This window comes from Trichosurus vulpecula, assembly GCF_011100635.1.
Source record: "Trichosurus vulpecula isolate mTriVul1 chromosome X unlocalized genomic scaffold, mTriVul1.pri SUPER_X_unloc_1, whole genome shotgun sequence".
In the NCBI taxonomy this organism is placed as follows: Eukaryota; Metazoa; Chordata; class Mammalia; order Diprotodontia; family Phalangeridae; genus Trichosurus; species Trichosurus vulpecula.
In genome coordinates, this window is record NW_023494377.1 from 2,005,253 (window position 1) to 2,029,319 (window position 24,067).

A 24,067-nucleotide genomic window follows, 5' to 3' on the forward strand; every position below is an offset into this window, starting at 1 on the left:
CCATAGATAGACTCAAAGGAACCTGTGAACTTAGATGGGGACAAAATGGCATCTTTATTTTCACTCACCTGTAACTGAAATGTAGTATTTCCTTTGATTATTTAAAGCCACAATTCTGAGAAGGGGGCCAAAGTATTCAGCAGACTGCCAAAGGCTCCAGGACAGAGAAACAGGCTAAGAACCCCCACTCTGGAATGGCAGATGTGTTGGAGTTACCTGGGAAAAAAAGTTAATCCGAGGAAACTGTGTGTGTCTCTGCCCTCTAGGTGGCCCTATAGTCTAAGAAGTGGCCCAATCCTTGTGGATTTTTGGTACTTTTGTGGTTTTGTACATCCATAGTAACAGAGAAGCTCCTGAAGGTAGAGGAAAAGGATATGCCTTGGGTGCAGTGAATGGCAGGGATGCACCACCAGCAGACCTACAAGGTGGAAGTACCTATAGTAATTACCGATTTGAGACGAAGCAGCCTAAACCTCTGGAGAGGTTCCATTCCCTCCCTGATTTGTGGGGTAGGAGGTCTGTCTTGGTCAATGAAGCACCCAGCAATGTATCTCTCTCAGCCACAACTCAGTGCCAGAGATGAGGGCCACGTGGTGTAGGGCCACTGCTAGATCAAGGTCGCATTTCCATCTGGATTCTTAGGCCCATTCAAGCATATTGACTGGATATTCAATTTCATTTTCTATCTCTTTAGAATATATATTTTGTTTTATACCTATATTCATACTTTACATTTAATAACACACCATATTGACCTTCTCAGTAGAACATCCCCATGAGCATTCCCAAGACAAAGCAGAGAAGCAGAGAAATGGACTGGACTACCACCAATGGTGACTCATTTTTTATATTTTATTGGGTAAATGATTTAAAAGGTAATAACAATAGTGTTAAAACTACTACAATATCTTTCCACAGCCATCTCACAGACCCACAGATAACCTATTTTTTTGTCTTTTTGCACATTTTAACCTTTTAAAAGCCATACTTATGTTAACATGCCCATTTCAACAGTTTCTTCACACTAATAGCAATTAAATGTGGAAGGAAGGAGGATCTAGTTAAAATGGAAGGGGGATTAATTATTGTAATAATAATGTAATTCATAATCAAGTTACTAAGAAAGGATAGCAGAGGCTACTCCAGGCAGCCCTCGCTCTGAAGGTTTCACCATTGCATTACCGAGAATTTATTATGCTGGTGACCGAGTCAAAGAAATTTTTTTTTTCCTAACATACAAAACACAAAAATAACTTAGATAGAAACTAGATCCAAATATTTCAAAAAGAATCAGCTTTGATATACAAAAACAGTCATAGGTTGTTACAAAAGCGTTTTCTCAGTGCGTTCATGTACCAGCGCAGTTTAGCGGGTCCAGAGCAAAGTAAGAGGTTTTTTTTTCTCTTTTGAAATAGCGATAAAAAACATGGAAAACACATCTTTGTATATAAAGAATCATTGCTGGTCTTGAGAATAATGTAATCAGAAACCCTTAAATCTGAGAGGCACACAATAGGTTTCTTTGTTTTTTTTAATGAAAGGAAAGTCACCAGTTTATTTAATTGGAGGATGTGCTCACACTCCTCAAATAAACTTAATTCAATTAACATCACTAGAAAAAATCAGTTAGAAACTGTACAAAAATAAAAAAGTTAACACGCTGAATCCTGCAAGGTTTTTGTAAGGACTGGAAGGCGGGCTGTGGGAGCAGCATTTGGGCATGGCTGGAGGTGTCTTTGGTTTGATCTAACACACGAGAGATGTAACCTATTCTGGATGACAGCTTCAAAAGCCTGCATATTTGAAGACAAGAGACTAATAGAACAAACTTCTGGTGTTCTGGGAAAGGAGGCTGGATGTGTTTCTGGGACAATCATGAGTGCTTTGGAGGGGGTCGGGTGGGAGAGGAAGACTTGGGGCCCCCTCCCAAGGTGCAGTTGGCCTCATGGGGGGGTGGTCAGGGCAGGCTGGGGAGGGAAGCAGCACACGCTGGTGCAGTCAGAAGGCCACTTGGAGGAGGACTAGAAAAGAGCTTTTCAGTTAAAGACTGAGACCTGGTCAGTCTGATTGAAGAACAAGGAAACCCTTCCAGAAATGGAAGCCTTTTGAGAAATATCCAAGTAAAATTTTTTTTTTTCCAAGGGGAAAAAACACTACACAGTTGCAGTTCTATAAGTAAAAATGAAACTAATCTAATTAACATTTAAAAGGGGCCGTGTAAACTTTGTGCTACTTAAATGGAGTTCAAGTATTATTTCTGGGCTGTTTAAAGAGAATTAAAATGATCCCATGTCTGGGTGATCACAAGTGCAATACAAGTTTGTGTTTCCAAACAAATAAACCTACCACTGGTTAGAACACAACTCAGTGAATCAAAATCTCTGAGTTTTAAAATACATGCTACATTTCTATGTGTCCAAAGTTAATTCAAATTACAAAGTTCATAAGATATCGGGAAAGGTGAACTGGGCCCAGCATTGATTTGGTTAAAGTACACCATACAGTCTGGATAACGACCTTTCTGCTAGAGTCTTGAAGCCAAAAGCTACTAAGAGACAAAAATTAATTGTGCATTATACTGTATCTAAAAGGAGAGAAACTATCCTTTTCCTCCAGGCCATGGAGTATTGCTGACCTCGTCCTTTGAAGCCGGCAGGATGGTTACATCATCAGTATATTATTATTACACTGGTAAGAAATTCTGTATAACATCTGCATATATGAAGGATTTTAAAAAATCTGATATGATTTTAGAGTCCGCATGACCAGTCACGTGACCTGTTCCAGGTTGATTAGCACCTTAAATACACACACATAGAATAGATCTTTTCTTAAAAAACTTCTAACAATAAGCTCATCCCAAAAGGAGGAGCAGGCTGTATTGAGATGATGGACAACATGGGTTTCACAACAATATTGGTCTTTTTTTTTTCTTTTTTTTTTTTCTTTTTTTGCAGCAGACATCATCATTCAGCTTGTGCTCAGTTTCCCTATAAGGGCATTAAAAAAAGTTTCCACTGAAAGGCGATGCTGTTCTGAAATGCTTCCAAGTAGAAACAAGACGACACTACCAAAGTTGCTGCTAAAACCCAATAGCTAATGCTTGCCTGGCAAATCTCTAAGCTTAATATATAGACTTGGCGACTGAGAGTCCCTTTCTGGCCCCCAGTTGGCTTCTGAATTAAGGCATCATAACTGAAATTACTATCTAGACAATGGATGCTGTGGATGAAGGAAAACTGATAACCTTCTAAGAACCACCATCAAGCCCCAAAGCCACCAGAGGTGCTTGGCCACAGTGGTGAGCAGCAACGATTTTGCCAATTATCTTAGAAAATAGAGACATAATTCCCATTCTGGGCTAGTAGTATGCCACCGCTTAGAACAAATGGATGGCTTATAATGACTGGATATTCAATTTCATTTTCTATCTCTTTAGAATATATATTTTGTTTTATACCTATATTCATACTTTACATATTGGTTTCTTGCTTTAAAAACATTCATCTTCACTTATTCTAAATGAAGAAAATTCTTTTGTTTTCTAGGGTTTGTCACTTTCCTGGCAATGTACTCACCTCCCAAAGGCATGAAGAGGTTTTCTTTATGTACATTAAGGGAAGACTGGCCTCCCCCCAAAATTGGGGGTCTTCTACATGTGCCTTAACTAAATTCCATTTCTGTTACTACAGCTTTAAAAATTAAAATCTTATCAACAGAGTACTTATGTTTCTCTTGCGAGTGTGTAGTGCAGCAAGTGATTCAAGCTATTTCCTAGTAATTCTAAAACTCCAGCACCGTCTCTGGAACAGACAGAAGTAGCTGAAGCCACGGCATAACTAACTTGATAATCATTACCATTTATCTCAGCTTTGCCCAATTATGATTTAATACAACCTGAAACTAACACATTTAAGTGAAAACACATCAGCAGAGTGTCGCTTTTTGGCCGTTTGCTTTAAAACCAACAACAACCAAAAGGGACCTCAGAGTTTTAAAAAAATCTAAAAGTAAGGAAATTATCTAGTACATGGATTCATCTAGAGAAACCATATAGTGCTACAAGTGATTTCTTGAAATTGCCTTTTTCTAATCTGCCCACCCTACATTTCCACTTTCCTAGTCAAAGGCACTAAAATCTACATCTGCTCTCTTCCTAAGATTCAATGCTCTTCAAAGTGATTCCTGTAACATATTTGAAAGGTAGTTTTTTCTTATTTACAGATGATGTTTTTGTTTGTTAATTGACTCAGTGACATATTTAGGACATTTTTCCTATTTATAACTGGCACACAGGCATAAAAGATTTCTGTGACAAACCTTAATGGGGACTTCTCTGTTTTAGATATTAGCTCTCTGAAATTCATATACATTTTGACTATATGAAAAATATTACTCTGCGGGGGGGAAGACTTATACAGACTAAGTCTTCATAAGAAAGTCAACCCTGAAGGCAGAATTCAGGGTAAAATGTAAATACCTGATTCTGATATGCATTGTTCCCTAGCCAAACAAATTCAACCACTATAAGTACACATATATATTTATATATATATATAAATACACACACATACATATATGAATATGTATATGTTTATGTGTGTATATATGTATATATGTAAAAGAATTACAAAACTTTAAATGCTTCCTTCCATCCACAGTAAAAAAACAAAAAAAAGCTTTGATATAATGAAGTAAAATTTGATATAATATTATAGAAAAAGAAAAAAAGATTATATATGCTGCAAAAAAAGTCCATGACCTAAAAGAATAAAAATAATTATGGGATGAACTTAAGAAATGCATTTTTTCCCACCCGTTACCATAATGAGCTTAACCAATTAAGTAGAAGTCTCACCATGGCAACGGAAACTATCATCATAAAATGGTACAGTAATAGAGATAGCTAGACCAAGAAGGGGGAGGGTCTCCTGGAAAGAGGTCTGCAGAGAGGTCCAGGGACTGGTCATGTGGCTCAGTGTCAGGAGTAATGGTTGTAAGGTGGCAGAGGGTGCCCAATGCCATTCTGGAAGTGATGATGCTGACGGTGGGCAACATACTCCGAGTAGCTCATGGTCATCTTCTCACTGCGGTACCTGGAAGAAAAAGAGTGAAAAGATTTACCCGAAAAAGCACCGGATACAGAGCCCTAGAAACACAGGGCCAGAAGGGCTACTGATGACTGCTTAGTTGGCCTCGATTTTACACATAGGTAAATGGAGGGCTAGAGACGGGGTATGACTTGCCGACTGAAAGTTATACAGCTGGTCTACACTGACATGAACCTAAACTACCCATCAATCTAGTGTTCTTTCTACTCTCCCACTCCCCCAAATTGTCCTTTATTGAAAGACCAATCAATATTTATTAAGCACCTGCTATGTGCCAGGCACTGTGCTAAACTCTGGGAATAAAAAAGGAAGTAAAAGTCCCTGCGCTCCAGGAGATCACAATCTAATGGGATGGAAAAGGCACAGTGAATTCTCTTCTCAAACTTTTTCATGTTTTACTTTGTTTCCTCTTAAGAGTGTAGATGTTTGTGTGGAGAACTCTTGGTGTAGAAATTGCCTCTACTGCTGCAGATTGACAATGCTTCCATATCTTCTACTGAGTTGCCTGGGGGCCATTGAGAGGTGAAGTGACTTTCTCACAATCACATGATTTCTCTTTTTCAGAAATGAGTCTTCCTGACCCTAAGGCCAGTTGCCTTTTAAAAGAAGCATCTTAAAGAAGTATTATATAAAGAAGTATAATATTTAATATTAAAATTGATTATTTCTAACAACATTTTGTTTTTGTGAATTTAGAACTCTGGATTCAGATTTTTTATTTGTATTGTATCCACAGACCAGAATGGACAACTTACTTCAAAATTCCTAGCCTTGCCTGGATTTGACCTAACTTAAAAGGAATAGCTTTGAATGGTGTTAAAACTGATCTTTGAAGGGATTCACCCATGACTCAAAAACTAAACTTAAAAAACTTGGCTGTATCTTTACATTTACACAATGAGAAGACACAATGCTTCAACTGATGTTCCCTTTCATCTTAACAGTGACTGAACTCTCACAGTTGTTGTTCTCTCTTGACTTCTGTAGACTTGTTATGGGAAAAACGTGTCTCGATGGCCTTCCTGGGAACTCAATTGCAATAAAAAAGAATATAAACTCCTTGAGGGCAGGGGTTTTGTTTTCAAGATTATATATTTATTTATCCTAGAGGTACTGAACTATACATATGTCTAGCCCTGAGTGAGATAAGGTGGGAGAGGAAAAAGTAGAAATCAAACACAAATGGAAGAACACAATTTTTTCCTTAGCAAGCGTCAGCCTCACGAAAACCCATTGGCCCGCACGCCCTGATTGCCAGTTCAAAGCCAGTGAGTACAAGGAGCTGGTGAGCTTTCCTCAAAGATCAGGGCTTCCTGCTGCTTTCCTGACTCTTCCCAGGTTCCTTCTGATTCCTGAGATACTCTAGATCATCACCCTCCCTCTGAGTTGCTTTCTACAAATCCTTCTACTTTTTGGCCTCCCCTACTCTGTCTTCTGCTCTGCAGGAAAAGTAAGAAGATCAGGGTCTCCTGGGTCCGGTGGGTTTGCATAGTGAAATTCAGATGTTCTGTAGGTCCAAGTCAGAATGAGTTGGGGTCCTTTTGGCAGTAATTCAATCTAAAAGTCAGTTTCTATCCAAAAGTCAAAATCGTAACTCAAAGCTAAAGATATGAAAGAAGTGACAGTGGTTTGACTTCTAATCAATTAATGTTCCCTGTATTGGCTCCTCTCCTACCCCAAGTATGATCCTATAACTCATTCCCACTCTGCACTGTGAAAGAAAAGCAGAAAGCATTAAAGAACAAAACATGTAGCAATACTTAAAAGGCAGGAAAACAGCCAAGCCTGGGATCTCAAGCCCTGCACCACAGAGTTCATGGTCCTTAGGCAGGTACCTGGTCAGTTTGATGCTTTTCCTGAATTCATTTGTAATTGTAGCTTTGTAGCCTCCTTTTCTCAGTAAGGAATCTATGGTCTGAATGTGGTCCCATCCTGTTGAAAAAGAACCAGATAATGAATCAAATACATGTACAAATACCCCTTTCAACCACCTCATGCCTAAAAAAAGAGCCCAAGGGCTACAGAGGATGTCATCTTGAAGAAACCAGAGTGCCCCCATACTCCTTAACCTCTACTCATCATCGACCAAGCACAGCTGTCATGAGAGAAGCCCGTCTCATGTGAAAAGTCAGGAACTGGACATACAAGAATCTATGGTCAACTCAGAGTGCTTTCCTCTCCTCCTTCCATACTTAGAAATGGGGTAGGAAAGGGAGAATCTTGTATACCTAGACTTATGGAGGGTCAAACACAGATTATGCAAAAGTGGGGAGCATTATTATTGGTCCTAAAGAGTGCTATATTGGTTTGAATATATGCTGCATCCTAAAAAGGATCTCTTTGAAAGGTAAAACATATGTATGACACTTTCTTTCTTACACTGAAAAATAATGATCTAAGAACACTGTACTTTTGGGAAAAATCAGTGCTTTTCCTAAACTACATAAGTTTGTGTCATACTCAAATCTAAGGCACAATGGCAGTTAAAGAGAGCTGAGCCAGGAAAACAGGGTAATTCAGAGCAGCAAACACAAGAAGTCAGACTTTTGGCATGGGAAAATGACATCCAACTAGGAAAGGTGGCTTATTCTCTTTCAGCTGCCCACTCTCCCCATTTCTAACTTACTGTACTTCTCTCCTTGGGTAGCCCCATATTCAACCATGAGGCTGAGTGCCCCTCATACAATCTAGGGGATGGGCCTCTCCTCCCCTAACTTCTCCACTCCTGACACTGAACTTCACAGTCTCATCTCAGCAGTCGCTCTACAGTCTACAGGGGGGAAACAGAGCCCAAGCAATGGCAGCTCAGAAGAGTTCCCCTTCTCTGTCCCCAGCTATTCTAGCCTCAGAGGTATAGGCAGGCTTACAGACCTTTGTAGTGTGATCCACTTCCCTAAGCACTCTGGAGCAGGATGCCCACAGGCCGTAGCAAGGGGGCAGGGTGTGGTGAGGAGCATGCAAGCAAAAGCATCAGCCTCTCTGCCACTGTAACAACAACCACAAGGGCATTTGGTTCAGCCCTGGGCTCTTCCAGTATCTGTGAAGGCCCCTAACAAAGCTGCAGCTAGTGCTTGTGGGGGGACCAGTGGGGATTAAATTGGGTCTTCACACTTGGGCTCTTGTGCAAACTACATGGGGGGAAAATACAGCCTATAACTCAAATCAAATAGCTAGGGGTTTTTTTTGTGGCTTTTCTCCTAGTTCTTATATTTGACTTGTAAAGTCGGAGGCTCATTTGAGCCATCTCTCTTAACAAACTCTCCAGTCCATATTGAGGACTGTTCTCTAGTAACAAAAACTGCGCATGCTGGGAAGCACCTAGGACAGTCACTCTTACACCTTCAAGGTTTTCCAGCTTAATGCTCTCAATTTTTTCTTTACAAAACAAAGAAGGGAAAAGCAATTTGGTGATCAGAAAAAAGGCTTAATAACCTTAGTAAATGTTTCTTAACTTGCTAAACCCCAAAGGCCAAAATAAATGTGGCCAATGTAGAACCAAAATTTGGAAGTCATGTTTGAGAAAGAGAAATGTTAGCAAGCTAACAAGCTCAGGTAGCTGTTTTACAGAAGCTAGAATTATATGGTGCAATGCGCCTTCACAAGGGCCTGCACAAACTTTTTGTTGATAAAGAACTACTAACCAAGGGTAAAAAACCCGTGTCCTTCTGCTTCCATACTCCTATGCAAACCACATCCATATATTCTCAATGGCTTTAAATAATGGAAAGTCAATATTCTTAACAGAGCTAGAATCATAAAGGCAATACTTTGGTATTATGGTTTGTTCCAAATAAATTAGTTTGGATGTTTCAGGAACCATCTGACGGAATGGTGTGTGTGTGTGTGTGTGCGCGCGTGTACATATGTATATATGTATGTACATGTATATATGTGTGTGTTTACATATGGATGTATATGCACCCATATATGCACCCATACATACACACATACATAGACACAAAAATATATGCCTAAAGCCTTTTTTAACCACTAAAAGTTTTGTACATCAGAAAAAAAACCCAAACCAAAAGAAAATGGCACTTCTATGATCAGCAACTTACTACTCCCAAAATAGTTGGCTTTATAATGCAAAATTCATCATTTTTTGCATTTTTCATTAAGGATTTCTTAGTATACTGATACAACTTTTGTGTCGTATAGTGCAATTCACTTATTTGATATAAAAAATGAAGTGGCATTAAAAGATAAGAGCCATTCCTTACAATTTCATATTGATTCATCATCAGACATCAGTGCAAGGTCAAATATTGCATTTTATATTTATATATTTCTTTAAATTCTTCACTAGATCATATGAAATAAAGTGCAAGAATGACCTTGCTCCTTTGCGACCTCTGGTAGGTAGGTGGCCGTGCGTTTTGATCCTTTTTCATTGATGAACTCTATTCTAATGCCATGTACACCCACCTGAAAGAAATGGGCAATTTCATTAATACATTCTTTTTCAAATAAACAAACAGCAAAGTTGAACAGTTAAGTAGCAAGAGTCTGCAGTGCTCACTCCTGCCTCCTCTCCGGAGTCGCTTTTCCTTTTTTCCTCTCTCCAGAGCTTGGGATTTGTTTCTGGGAGAGCCCGAATGATGGTTTTGGAAACTGAAAATGGGTGTTCACCTAGAGTCCATTGTGTGGTGCATCTTGTTCTCAGTTGCATCTACCCTGAATCTTTCTATAAATACAGACTGTGTAAGAGAAACCTCTTAAACTCAAAAAAGAGAAATGAGCAAGCTTTAGTTGATATAAAACAACTGTCACTGGTGTGAGTAATGTCTCACTAATTATCAATTAACATGACAGCATTTATTAAGGGCTTACTGTATGCCAGGCACTGTCTTATACACACGTAACTTGTGGCCCAGAACAAATACCACTCTTTTGGGCTCAGTTTTACCCCATGCAAAATGTACCCCAAGAACATAAGATGCTAAGTTGTACTTAGGTCTCCACAGATGCTGGTAAAGGGGAGCCTTCAGTTCCTTTGGAGGACCCATCTAACAATGTTTCAGAGAACATTATTTCAACCACTGAGAGGACTCCCAATAGCCCATTAATCAAAAACAGTTCTTTCCTCCTTCCCTCCCAGAGTGAAATGCTCCAGATTCACAATCTCCCTGAAAAGAAACAGACTTGGGGGTTACTGGAGAGTCAATCCCTCACCTCTTAGTAAACTTCCCAACTCCCCTAGGGAACTCGACAGAACTCCACTCAAAGGGTCTAGGTCTCCCCTAAAAGGAATCTGACATTTGGGGCTACCAGTGAGGTAATGCCCTTGACCGACACTGTGCCTCACTCCCTTACTGGCCCCCTTCAGCTCTGGTTCCACATACTTGTACCTCTCCTCTGTGGAATGAGGCTGGGTTCTCCAACTCTTGACATTTCTACAGAAGGCTAGGGGTCAGGAAATCTTGCCATTCTACTTCTGTCCCAGCTGCTTCCACCCCCGCCTCACCCCCGCTATGTATTCTTCTCTCCATGGCTGCCATCTCCAGGGCTAGGAGGTTCTGCCAATGCCTCTCCATGACCGGGTCCAAGAAACTTGACATTACATTACTGACCCCAGCTGCTGCCATCTCCAGAGTTGAGGTGTGTGTGTGAGTGTGCATGCGTGTATGTATGTGTACACATACTCTCAGGGAAGTCAGCTTTACTGTCTCTAGTTTGACTCACCTCTTTTACCTGACTGACCTCGCCTGTCCCCTTTAATAGACCTGTGCAACTCAGATATACAAATCATCTCTACCTGTCAGGACTATAGAGGAGACATAAAATCAAAGTCCCAAACCAAGGGCTTATCTTTTAACCTGACTAAGCTGCAAATAAATAATCCTGGTCACCCACACGTAAAGCAAATGAATTTGGGGCTTTGTCCCCAGTTCAAATCTTACATGAAACACTACACTCCTGAATACCCATGTTTCAACATTCTTCGATTCTATCCATCACATGCTTTTTATGACTTAGCAGACATTTAAAAATCTTTTTGGGGGTGCAGACAAAAAACTCCCTATAGTTTTAGATAATTATCTGAGGAGATTCAGTGCCTTGCCTGGGGTGGTGCAGCAAATATGCATCAGTGGCTGGACTTGAACCTGGGGCTTCTTGACTCCTAGGCCAGCTCTCTCTCTACCATGTCACATTCTCTCACGTGGATGGTCTTTGAGAACTGCATCGCCCTGTAGTCAACTTGGGGAGGAGCCTCTCCAGATGTGGCCAACCTATAAGCGGTCGGTCATTTCGCCTATACTCAAAGCCTTCCCATCTTGCATTCTGCTGACAGACCTTTCAAGACATTCTCTCTAAGGAGCAATCCTGAGGGTCTTCCTCTCCCAGTTTGATTTTTTAAATTTCTTTTTTCTAATTAAAGGGGCCATTCCTTGACTCACTTCTTAAAGAGGCCTGTTCACTGAATGGGTGTTACCTCACTCTAAGTGAGGACATGAAAAGACCTGAGCCTAAAAGGGCCAGGTTCTCCCACTGCATCCTGGGTCATCTCCAGTCATCCTGATGAATATCTGGTCACTGGACCCACATGGCTCTGGAGGAGAAAGTGAGGCTGGTGACCTTGCGCAGCCCTCCCTCACTCAAATCAAAGTCAACTGCAAGTCATGTCATCATTTCCCTGATGCCATGGTCCTCTTTGAAAACGAAGGACAAACACAACAATCTTTCAAGAACTCAGAGTTGTTTCCATACCAAGATGAGGTATCAGTGGAGGGCAATAAGAAAAAAGGAAATTTCATAGGCCATTAACAGTGCTATAAGCTACTGAACATTTTGTATTTATAAACAATGAGGAACTTCTGAAGACCTACTATAGCAGAAATATTTTGAAGTACTGTAAAAGTACAAATAAACAACCAACAGCTGCCCTCCTCCAAAAACCCAACTGTTTCCCTCCACCCATCCACCCAATTAGGGGCTCTTCAGTTGGCTAGAGGGCCACATGGGAGTGCATCAGAATGAACACTAACAATTAGACTTCTTTTCAAAATATGGTAACAGTTTGACAGACCTTTACTTTTTTGCATTGATAAAGACCTGAAAGTAGAGACAGAGGTGAGAAAATGAAAAAAGTTTCCCATGGAAATTCCATTTTTTAGAAGCAAAACAAAGAAGTGCTCAAAAAACCCATTTTTCCCCCAGGCCTTTAGATATGGTCCCTTCCAATTTGATAATTAAGTAAGATGCTCTCTATCCATTTGGACCTAGCAGATCTATGATTTTTAATTTAAGATTTTTCTTTTTCACTCTAGAACTGCTTCTTTAGAGCTTCTGTGTTCCTGACACTATTCCTCCAGGATTTTCCTGCTTTTTTATTCATCTTCTATTATCTGCCCTCAATCTATCTTACTGCACACAAGCTTCTTAAAATTTAAATTGGCTGAGTAGGTGGCCTAGAGGCAGCTAGGTGGCGCTGCACTGCACAGAGCACTAGGCCTGGAGTGAGGAACACTCATCTTCATGAGTTCCAATCTGGCCTCAGACACTTACTAGCTCTGTAGCCTTGGACAATTCACTTCACCCTGTTTGCCTCAGTTTCTTCATCTGTAAAAATGAGCTGGAGAAGGAAATGGCAAACCACTCCAGTATCTCTGCCAAGAAGACCCCCAATGGGGTCACAGAGTCAGACACAACTGAAAAATAACTAAACAACAACAAAAAAAGGTGGCAGAGTAGATAAGAGTCTTAAGGCCTGGAGTTAGAATGACTTGAAATCCAAACCAGCCTCAGACACTTACTAGCTGTGTGGCCCTGGGCAAGCCACTCCTTCTGCCCAGGCCTTAGTTTCCTCCCCCATAAAATGAGCGAGTTGGACTTGATGGCCTTCCACCTCGAGATCTTGGACCCTTTGATGAGCTCTGTGTATGTCCATATCAGTCTCTTTAGACACCTCCCCTTTTACGTTCTTAGTGGAATTATTTCTTTTCATGTCTTCAGAAATTCATCCTTGAGGGTTCCCAGTGACTTCTGAGATGACTTTGGCTGAAGAATTTTAGACCATGAGACCCTACTATTTCTCTGAACCTTTTGAAATTCGCTCTCCTAAAATTAAAGGTATCCTGTGCCTGGCTTTCTTTTCCTTCTCTGTCTCAAATCCTAAAATGCAGTGGTTATTCCCTCTTCCCTCAACAAGGTTCTCATCATTTTTACCCCAACAATCAGTACCTTCTTGTTGGCAAGAATGAATGCCCAGAGAAGCAGTTCCCCCCTCTGATTCCTCCATCTTTTGGAGAACAAAATAATCTTAGCTGCACCAGCAGAAGTCCAGATAACTGAATGGCTCCAGCAGATGCCTAGATGTCTCCTGACAGCGCTCTATCACGTCTTTCTAAAGTGCATGTAATCTGCTTCCCAAAGTTCTCACCTGTTTCCTCTTTCAGTTCTGGTAGCCTGTCATATATACTCAGATGACAACAGCGTTGCTATTTTCACCTGCACTGATCTTCATCCAAATTCTCTCTACCTGACACTTCTCTGACCCACCCCTAATTCCTGGCTTTCTTCACACATCTTCTTAATTTACATACATTACTTTTAAATCTATATTGTCCTGATTTATTCAACAAGTCTACAAACTTAGAACATCACATGAACCACTGTGACCCAGAGCCAGAAATTTTAATGTTGTTATTGTTTAGTCATTTCAGTCATGTCTGATTCTTCATGACCCCATCTGGGGTTTTCTTGGCAAAGATACTGGAGCGGTTTGCCATTCCCTTCTCCAACCCATTTAACAGATGAGGAAAGGGAGACAAACAGGGTGAAGTGACTTGCCCAGGGCTAGGTAGCTAGGGAGTGTCTGAGGCCAGATTGGAACTCATAAAGATGAGTCTTCCTGACTTCAAGCCTAGCACTTTATCCACTGAAGCGCCACCTAGCTGTCCCTGAAGTTTTAATGGAGTCCATCTATTAAAAATCATTTTTGCACAACTGAATAACATGACAATTTCAGAAACAGGTCAGACAAGAAAGCTGGAGTAAGCAGACGTTCTGGCAGCAGAGCTCTTCAGCGACTTTGAAAAGGCAATTTCTCTTGTATGCAGCTACAAAGAAGAGTTTCCTCAATCTCTTTTTAATTGGTTTAAATTATCTGAATAGTTATCATGCCCTTTAACCTCACATCTGGATTGCTCTCATGCCTCAGGGCTCTCCCCACTCCAACCCACCCTCCACTCAGTTGTCAAGGTGATTTTCCTAGAGTGTAGGTCTGACCATGTCACCCTCCTGCTCAAGGAGCTCTCGTGGCTCCCTAGTACCAACCTCCAGGATCAATTCTGAACCTCTCTGGGTTTTTAAAGCCCTTCAAAACTTGGCCCCTTTCTCCCTTTCTCATCTTCTTTCACCTTCCTCCCCTCTAAGTACTCTGATCCAGCTACTTGACTTACCTGCAGTTTCTTAAACATAATATTCCACCTTCTGTACTGTGCCTTTTCATTGGCTGTCTCTCATGCCTAGGATGCTCTGCCCCCTCATCTCTGCCTCTTGGTTTCCTGGCTTCTTCTGCAGGAGGCCTCTCTAGTTCCCCCAACTGCTATTGCCTTCCCCTTTGATATGACCTTCCACCTATACTGTATATACCTTGTATGTATCTAGTTATTTAAACATTGTCTCCCCATTAGACTGTAAGCTTCTTGAGGGCAAGAACTATTTTTTCCTTTCTTTGTATCCCCAGCACTTAACAGAGTGCTTGGCACATAGTCAAGCATTTAAAATATGAGCTCTAAGTGCAAAATGAGGAAGCTGGACTTGGTGTTCTCTGAGGCCTCTCTGAGCTCTAGATCTGATCCCATGTGTGACCTTGGACAAGCCCCTTCCCCTTCCTGAGCCTCACTTTCCATCTCTGTAAAATGAAGAGGTTGGACAAGATGGCTTCTATGGTCCATTGCAGCTCTAGGTCTTGGACTTTATTTTACTCTGCATTTGTTCCAATAACTCTTTCCACACTTCACTGAATTCCTGAGAATTTCTTCTACAGCCCCCTGAGCAAATAATTATCCAGCCTTTGCTTTAAGTCTTCTGGTGAATGGGGAATACATGCCCTCCCTAGGAGGCTGATTCCACTTTGGCCTAACTCTGGTTGTTTAGGAAGCCTCATCCTCTCCCCAGGCCCATCCATACCTGCTTCTCTGCAGTCAGGGCTCACGTTTTTTGTTCTACCCTTGGCCCAAGCATAACAAGTCTAATCCCTCTGCCATGTGACAGCCATTCAAGTGTCTGAACACAACTCTCAGGATTCCCTCACATCTTCTCTTTTCTAGTTACCTAAATGCAGACAATTAATTCCTTTAAACAATCATACCTATGGCCTGACCTTGGGGCCATAAATCATCCTGGCCATCCCTCTCTGGACACTTGATATCCATCTCAAATTGCTGAGCTCCAAACTGAACACAATATCCCACATGTGGTCTGCCTAGGGCAGAGTGCTGAGAGCTTATCAACTCTCCTGTTCCAAATGCTTTGGCTCCTGCTCCACCCTCTCCCCTCAATGCCCTCTAAGAAAACACTGATTTTCTTGACTGCCATATCATGCTACTGACTCATATTAAACTTGTACTCCATTAAGATTTTTCCACATAAACAAAAAGTCAGGTTTCCCCATATTTGTAAAGTTGATTTTTAATCTAAATATGGAAATTATATTTATCTTTATAAAATTTTATCTTATTAGATTTGACCTAGCCATTCAAGTCACTGATAAAAAATGTCAACAGTATAGGAATAAAGATAGAACCTGGAGTACTCTACTAGAGATCTCCCCCTCCCTCTACCCCACTCCTCTATCCCCTTATAATCATCCCTATCTCCCACCTTAGCTCTACCATTCCACAGGCCATATCTTCTTCTGCCCTCCACTTCCATTTCACCCCACCCTCTGGAACCTCCACTTTACTGTTAAGACCCTGCCCTACCCCCCACCTTTATTCTGAATTATGTTGTTTTCATCTTCTACAAATGGAAACCTGGTTCTCTCCAGAAGGCACTCCATCTCTGGCCACTCTCTCCAGTATGGGAGGAACTGTGCCTTTTCTTGTGCCCCTCTGAAATGCTAGGCCTACTCCTCGATCCTCACCCTCATTTCTGGATTGTCCCATTGCCACCATCACTCAGCAGCCCTGACTCCTCCGGAGGCTCATTCCAGTCATCTTTATCACTTGGTACAATCCTTGTGCCAGTAATCAATTGGCTTGCTGGTAATTTTCTCACCTTTCTCAAGATGCTCAGGACCTGGCTCAACGTCTCCCTGCTTCCCTCAAATTTGGGACTTTATGTTTACATCTATGTTTCCTGGCAGTTCAGCATCCTCTAAATCTCCCAGTGGTTCCATCATTGCTGTACCTCAGGCACACATGACGACAGTTACCCTCAATTAGCCATCATTATTCCACCTCTATGATCCCAAACTCTTCCTGAACCTGTTCTGATCCTCACCATGACCCTTGGTCCCTCGGTTCCTGCTGCTGTGCCCTCACTTCCGTAAGTCTCGACCCTCTGGTTGACCAATTCCATCAAGTACTATCCTTTATCCTGGAGTCCCTTGCGTAACCCTAATCCTTGTCCTATTGCCAGTCACGCTTTGATTAAACCACAATACTAGGTCCCTGGTCCCTTCCCTACCCCCTTGAGACATTTTTTGCTCCAATTCATAAGCTGAACACATCTGGAGAAAGTTGTGCAACTGTGTCAACTGGGCTCACCACAAAGGTATGCTGCCCGATCTCAACTGGGCCCTCTTTGCTGTACAGTGGCCCTTTTATTCTTTCCTAACCGACTCTCTTGACCTCACTCTCCACAGTAACTATTTCAAACCTCTGATTCCACCCCTTCCCCTCCTACCGCCCCACCAGCAGAAGACTGAGCTTCCTTCTTCACTGAGCAAACAGAAGCCATTCATAAAATGCTGTCTCTTCTCCTCTAGTCCACATCTCCAAACCACTCCTCATTTCCCCCCTCCCCCCACATATATTCTCTCCTCTTCCACTCCTGTCTATGAGGAAAAGGTGGTCCTTCTCCTTGCCAAGGTCAACTTCTTCACTTTTGTTCTTTCTTCCTTTCTTCTCATCTTCTCCAGATTATCTTCTTTCCCTCAGCTTTAATCTCCCCTTCTTCACTGACTTGAAACATGCCTAGGCCACCCCCTCCTGCTGCTGCTGTCCTCTCTCAGCTAGGAAGGATCATCTAGATTTGATGTCTTCCCACCCCTTGCATTCAGGCCTCCATTGCCACCACACTACTGAAACTGCTCTTTCCTCCTGTGAGCTGCATGGTCTCATCTGCCATCTCTAATGCCCACTTCTCAGCACTCATTCCAATGCAGACCCATCAGGGAGGCAGTCGTGGCTCTAGAGTCAAAAGAGCTGGGTTCTGATCCTACCTCTGATGTTTACTTACTAGATATATGACCTTTGAAAAGTCCCTTTTTTGCCTCAGTTTCCTTTTCTGTCAAATGCCATGTGGAACTCCTCATTTCCTTCAAAGCACAACTCAGATGTCACCTCCTATGTGGAAATTCCCCAACTCTGATGTCAGTGCTCCCCCCACCTTTGTGTGATTCTGTGTACATACATGGTATCCCCCTTGTATGGTGTAAATGCTTTGTCTTTGTATCACCATTTCTTAGAATAGCACCTTGGGCAGAGTAGGGGAGAAATGAGTGATGGTAGGGAGGGTAGACCAAGAAAGTGTAAATAACTCTAGGTGCATAGCAATGAAAGTCAGGAGAGAAGAATAAAAGCTTGAGAGGATGGCAGGGTCAAGTGAAGTAGATGCTTGGTGGGAGGGAGAGAGAAAGGAGAGAGGGAAGCAGGAAGAGAGAGGAATAAGGGACAAGGGAGAGAAAGGAAAGAGATATTAAAAGTGAGAGAAAAAGGAAATTGATTGAAGGTGAAGAGGGAGAGAGATTAGAGAGGAGAGAAGGAATATGGATGTATAACTGAAGGTACAAGTTATACAGGATAGGACCAAGGGCACAAGAAGGCATACTCTCTTTAGCAAGAAGAGTCTGCAGTAGCTTTCTAAAGAGTTCCCCTGGCTCCAAACCCACCTCTGCACAGCTGCCAAAGTGATATCCTGAATGCAGAGGTCTGTTGGTGTTACTCCCTTGCAGTGAAGCTTCAGTGGCTCCCTATTGGTTCCTCCTCTGCTTGGCACTTAAAGCACTTTATCAGCTGGTGCCAATCTATCTTTTTAGTGTTATTTCTTATTTCTCCCTCTCCAACCTCTGTGCCTCCACACAGGCTTTCTCTGTGCCTAGTATGTTGTCCTTCGCCTCACATATATTTCTTGGAATCCCTAGCTTCATTCAAATCCAACCCAAATAAAACTCATAGATAAAGCCCTTCCTTACTGCCCTACCCCACCCCCCATGTCAGTTTTCCCTCTTCCTGGAAATTAACATCATATTTACTCTGTAAATATTTTATATTTATTTGCATGCATGTGCATTCTCCCCAACCAACAGTAAGTTCCTTGAGGGTAGGGCCTGTTTTCACTTTGGTGCCAGGCATAATAACAGGTTCTTGACTGTAGAATTGAAATTCAATCCTCCTCAGACACTCAGTAAAGGAGATATAGAGGTGCTTTGAGATGTGGACAAAGAGTTGGAGGAGCTCCAGATGGATGACCTTGATAGTCTCATTAAAGAAGGAGGTAAGGTCTTTTACTTGGAAAGAAGTAGTCTTTAATCTTGGGATACAAAGTAGAAATAACACAACTTTGTCAGCTGTGTTAGGAGCACAGGAATAAGAATGGTGAAGGAGGGCAGTAGGGGTTATCTCAAGGCTGAAGATTTCTAGGGCCTAGGACAAAGAAGCACAGGATTCACCTGACTATAGGAGAAGAATGCAAGACCATGGCTGAGGATTGAGTCAGAGAGGCTAATCTGGGGTTCAGAGATCATGGAGGTGGTAGAGTTATGGCTAACAATGACTTCTAAGATGGTGAAGGAGGGCGAAGATACTGGAGTGGTTTGCCATTTCCTTCTGCAGCTCATTTGACAGATGAATAAAATGAGGCAAAGAGGGTTAAGTGACTTGCCCAGGGTCACACAGCTAGGAAGTGTCTGAGGCCAGATTTGAACTCAGGAAGTTGAGTCTTCCTGACTCCAGGCCTGGTGCTCTATCCACTGCAGCGCCACCTAGCTGCCCCATACACATAGCAGGACTTAAAAATACTTGGTTTGAACTAGAATGACCTGGAAGAGAATGACCTGGAAGAGAAGCAATACAATGGGAAGAAAACCTAATGGAAGGAACAAGAAAAGAGACTAGAAATAGTCAAGGGTTATTTGTGGTTAAAGCTAAACTGCATTCATCTTTTGTAAAAAAATAAATGTATTGTTTACTTACTTTTAACATCCATTTTTTAAAAATGTTGAGTTGCAAACTCCCTTCCTCCTCCCACTCCTCCCCACTCATTGAGAAGGCAAAGCAATATGATATCAATTATACATGTGAAATCAAAAACTCCATTAATTTTCCAGATTCTTTTCATTAGCTTTTCAAAGGTTACTTGCTTACTATGACTTGACTGCTTTCCAAGGCTTCTCTTACACTAACTGGTTCACTCTACATCTATTCTTTCCAGGCCACCTGGAAAGCATGATACCTTTCTTTCCCCCCAAGTCCCAGGGTGCTTGGGAAAAGTGCTCACACTCAAGCATTTTAAGTAGAGGGTCATGACAAATACTGAATTCTGGAGTTGACAGCAAAGCCTTTGCTACAAATCTCTAGCTCCATAGAAAATGCCATGAAAAACTCCATGCTAAGCTTCTTCAGGAAAGCTTCTAGACTCGTCTACTGGCACCACAAAACAAAAGGAATCTGCATTTAGGAGAAAGAGAAAATTTAGTTCTGCATTATGACTGGAGAAAAAGGGTGGGGGAGACCCTGAACCATCCTATAGAGAGAGCCAAGGCAAGCATGTATATATGAAAGGGAACCTTTTCAGTGTTCACTTAAGAGCCACAAAAAAAGCAAATTTTGAACTTCAAAGGGAGTATGGAAATATTAATATATGGGAGATCATGGCAGCCAAATTATTCACCTCATCTGTTTATTTTTGTGAACGTTGCTATAAAGAGGCATAACTCACTAAGGCAAGAAGGGACTTATTGGGGGCTCTTTTCCAGGGCAACGCTGCTCCTTTGATACCCAATAGGATCCTAGAGGCTACAAGTTCTGGCATTTGGATGCTTTAAGGTACATCTTAGTTAATACCAGGCCTGGGGCGCAGGCTCTCAAACCCAGGGATGGGTTTGTTAGTAGCCCATATCCGTCATGTTAACCAGGCCCAGAGCCAATTTCATTCAGATGCTTCCTGTCTTTCGGGCTGCAGTGTTAGATGTCAGTATCACATTGGGGGAGACGCACCCCAAAACTTTGGCTCAACCAGATATCATTCACAAATGGAACTATGGATCCATCATTCTTGCAGCTGTATCTTTAAATGACCCGGTCCCTAAATTACAAAAATAAAAGCTTTCTCTATCTCCATTACTGCTGTCAGCACATTTCTGTATTTGGTGATACACTGACTGCACAAATTCACCTACAAAGGGGACAGCTGTTCATTCCCATCCCACTGAAGACAAGAGCCATAGAATGGCCCATCAGTCATGTCCCACCCATCTTCTTTCCAGTCTTGCATAATTTCAGGCTCTTCAAAGGAAAAATGGATGCCAACAATTTTCATGGTCAAGGTTACTGTCAAGGCATTATTTTCTAGGGTTCCAATGTACTTCTTTTCCAAAACAGCAAGTCTGGTCGGTCTTTGTTAAAAAAAAAAGTAAATATTTTCCAGATGTTCTTTTTCTTTACATCACTGTCATGTACCACTGACATTCCACCAGCTCTCCTTTGTAACAAATAAGTAAAGTTAAACAAATCTCCCCATCAGCCATATCTGCAAGCAAATGCCTTGTTCTGCACCTCGCCTACCACTTCTTTGCCAAGAGGTGGGAGACATACTTCACCATCAGTCTTCTGATGTGTTTGTCCGTCTGTCTGCTAGCCATCTATAACTACAACAATGCTGCCAACTGAAAAATGTGGAACTGTGGTTCAACCACAAAGAAAATGATTAAACCCCAGTCTTTTGCATCTGGAAGAGACCTTCAATATCATCTAGTTCAGCATTTCCCAAATGTATTTGGCTAGAGAACACTCTTGGGTTTGAATGGAACCAACACACATGAATCTGGGAGCCGAGTATAGGATATTCCTGGGATTAAAAGGGAGGGCGGGTATTTGAGGAAAATTTGGAGCTAAGTAGAGGAAATTAAGTATAGTTTCACATTGAAAAATTCAACATGTATTCCACATGTCAATTTCCACCGCTATTAATCTACTCCCTACTGGCTCCACTAACCATTCCTGTAACTTTCCAAACCAAAATACCCCTCCCTAGCCACCATTCCCCTATAATGTTGCCTTTCCCTATAAGAATGTAAGATCCTTAGGTCAGTGACTGTTTTCACATTTACATTTGTATCTCTAGCACTTAGTATAGTGTTTAACATTCAGTAAGTGCTTAATAAAGGCTCATTCATTCATTCTTTCATTCATTCACTGTTTTGATCCATACGTAATTTCATACTATGAGCATAAGTATATGATCAATGGTACCAATTTTCTCACAGAACCTCCATTTAAATACGTGAGGTAAGGCCCAAGGGAGGTATGATGACCAATGGCCGGTGTAGAATTTGAATACATGTCCTCTGACTCCAGTGCCAGACTTCTTCCCATCACTGTATGTAGTTTCCAAATAACTTCATACACAGATTTATTATTGCATCTAAGTTTGTTGCAAGAAAAACATTTTATTAGCTCTTACGATCACCAGGGCAATAGCATGTTAATATAAGAATGCAGTGAAAATCAGTTACTGGAAGTATATAGTTTCAAGGTATATTTAAACTCTTACTTGCACAAAATATTTTTTCCTCTTTTTTTAAACATTCCTGGTCAAATTTCTATAGGAGACAACTGTATACACAAGTATTTTAAATAATTAAAAAAAATCTTTTATATGGGAACTACTGAGGGCACACTTATAGAATTTTTTTTAACACCAAGTAAATCAGCCCATTGTATGAAATGGTTTTCCAGATATTACCAGAAACTCAACAGCAGATAAAGAGCCATACTGAAAATCTTACCTTGACACAGATGGGCCTTGTGACCTTGGGCACTCACTTAAATACTCATCAACATTTATAGAGGGAGGGTGCTGTTTTTTTTTTAACAGGAGCTCCCTACACAGATGAAATCACAGGTCCAGACCAAAAACAAAACTGCTTACTTTACAGAATGTATTCCAGCAAAGCCTGGAAATTAATCCTATTCTCTCGATAGACTTCCATTATAGAGATTTGTTCCCATGGAAAAGGTTCCAACATAGACCAAATCAAAAAATTTGGAAAAGAAATTGCTATGTCGGAAGCCCACTGTGTGGGATGCTGTTCGTCCCAGGCCAGCACCTGCATGAAGGCCTTCCAGGAGGGCCTGGCCCCACTGTGCAACAGTGCGTGGGCCAATCTGGCAGGAGATTTCTGACTCTAGGATCATCCCTACCTCTCCCCACATCATAGCAATTTTTTTTGGGACTGACTGATTCCACGTTCAAAGCTGCCAGAACTTGACTCTCTTGGTCCTCTGACCTAGGAATTCACAAAATCTCATTCTATAAGGTTACAATAACATACATCACCAGTAGGTGTCACCTATTGGTGTCACAATATACTGCAGCTGAAAAAGCCCTTCAGGTTTTATGACCCAAAGTCTCCATTCACTAGAAAAGTCAGGTTAGATGCCACTAACTTTTTCTTACTTTCTCGTCTTGTCTCCTGCCTTTTATTTTCATCAGGATCAGTGGTGTCAGAGAATTCTGTGGTATAAGAACTTAACACACACACAAATATATACATACATACACAGTCAACTCATCAGTTATTAGAGTCTCACAGGGAAAGTTACTTGAGGGCACTGAGTTAAGGATGGGTTAGAATTTAACCGGGATTCATCTTCAATAATGCCAAAGCTGGTTCTGTCTGGTATGCCTCACTATTGCTTCTCACTAAAATTTTACATTTCACTGTTTACTGGACCTGGGAATTCTCTGTAAGGAAACTCCCTCTATCAATGCAGATCTGGATCTGTTCTGTCTTAGGCAGGTGCCTGCAGTGTGGAAAGGGTAAGTGACTAGCCCTGGGGCCTTGAGGAATGCACGACTTGACTCCAAGGTTAGCTCCCTCTTCACAATACTCTATGTTAGTAAGAGCTCACATGGAGGTAGCTCTTTATGATTATAGATTGCTTTATGCATATTGCAAAGTGGCCAACCCATCACTAGACACATATTGGAAGAAGAAATCCCTCTAAAATATACCTAGCGGGGGCAGCTAGGTGGTGCTACAGTGGATACAGCACAGGCCCTGAAGTCAGGAAGACCCAAATTCAAACCCAGCCTCAGATATTTACTAGCTGTGTGACCCTGGGTAAGTCACTTAACTCCACTGCCTCTCCCCCAAAATGGTAGTTCCACCTCTGTACCTCACTCCCCTCCACTGGCTGTTCGTTCCCCTTGGGGGCAGCTCTCCTCTCCATTAGGAAGCTAAGCCTGGCATCAAATCTACATTTATTTTTCTGCAACCGTGACTCCTCCATGGCTCCTAGTTATGCTTCTGGGGCCAAAGAGAACAAGTCTAACCCCTTGTCCAGGTGATACTTTTCATCACCCGCAAATCTTCTCTTCTACAGACTAAACAACTCCAGTTTCTTTGTCAAGTCAGCAAACATTTATTAAGCACCTAATATGGGCCAGGTACTGTGCTAAGCTCTGACCAATTCTTGTGCGTTCATTCCCTTTCTTGGCTGCCACCTCACACTACTGACCCGGACTGAGCTTGCAGGCCACTAAGATCCCCATATCTTTTT

The 24,067-nt window shown here is 41.7% G+C and overlaps 1 protein-coding gene across 2 annotated transcripts in view; it reads right to left on the reverse strand.

Moving 5' to 3' along the window:
- Positions 1–4,799: 4,799 nt before the first annotated feature.
- AMMECR1 (AMMECR nuclear protein 1) overlaps positions 4,800–24,067 on the reverse strand; it is a 140,121-nt gene continuing 120,853 nt past the window's right edge. For both annotated transcript variants that reach the window (XM_036740457.1, XM_036740458.1), the window contains 3 exons: positions 9,449–9,539; positions 6,947–7,043; positions 4,800–5,096 (listed from right to left, as the gene is read on the reverse strand). In XM_036740457.1, coding sequence (XP_036596352.1) covers positions 4,982–5,096; positions 6,947–7,043; positions 9,449–9,539 — 303 coding nt within the window. In that variant the 3' untranslated portion in view covers positions 4,800–4,981. The remainder of the gene's footprint in view (positions 5,097–6,946; positions 7,044–9,448; positions 9,540–24,067) is intronic.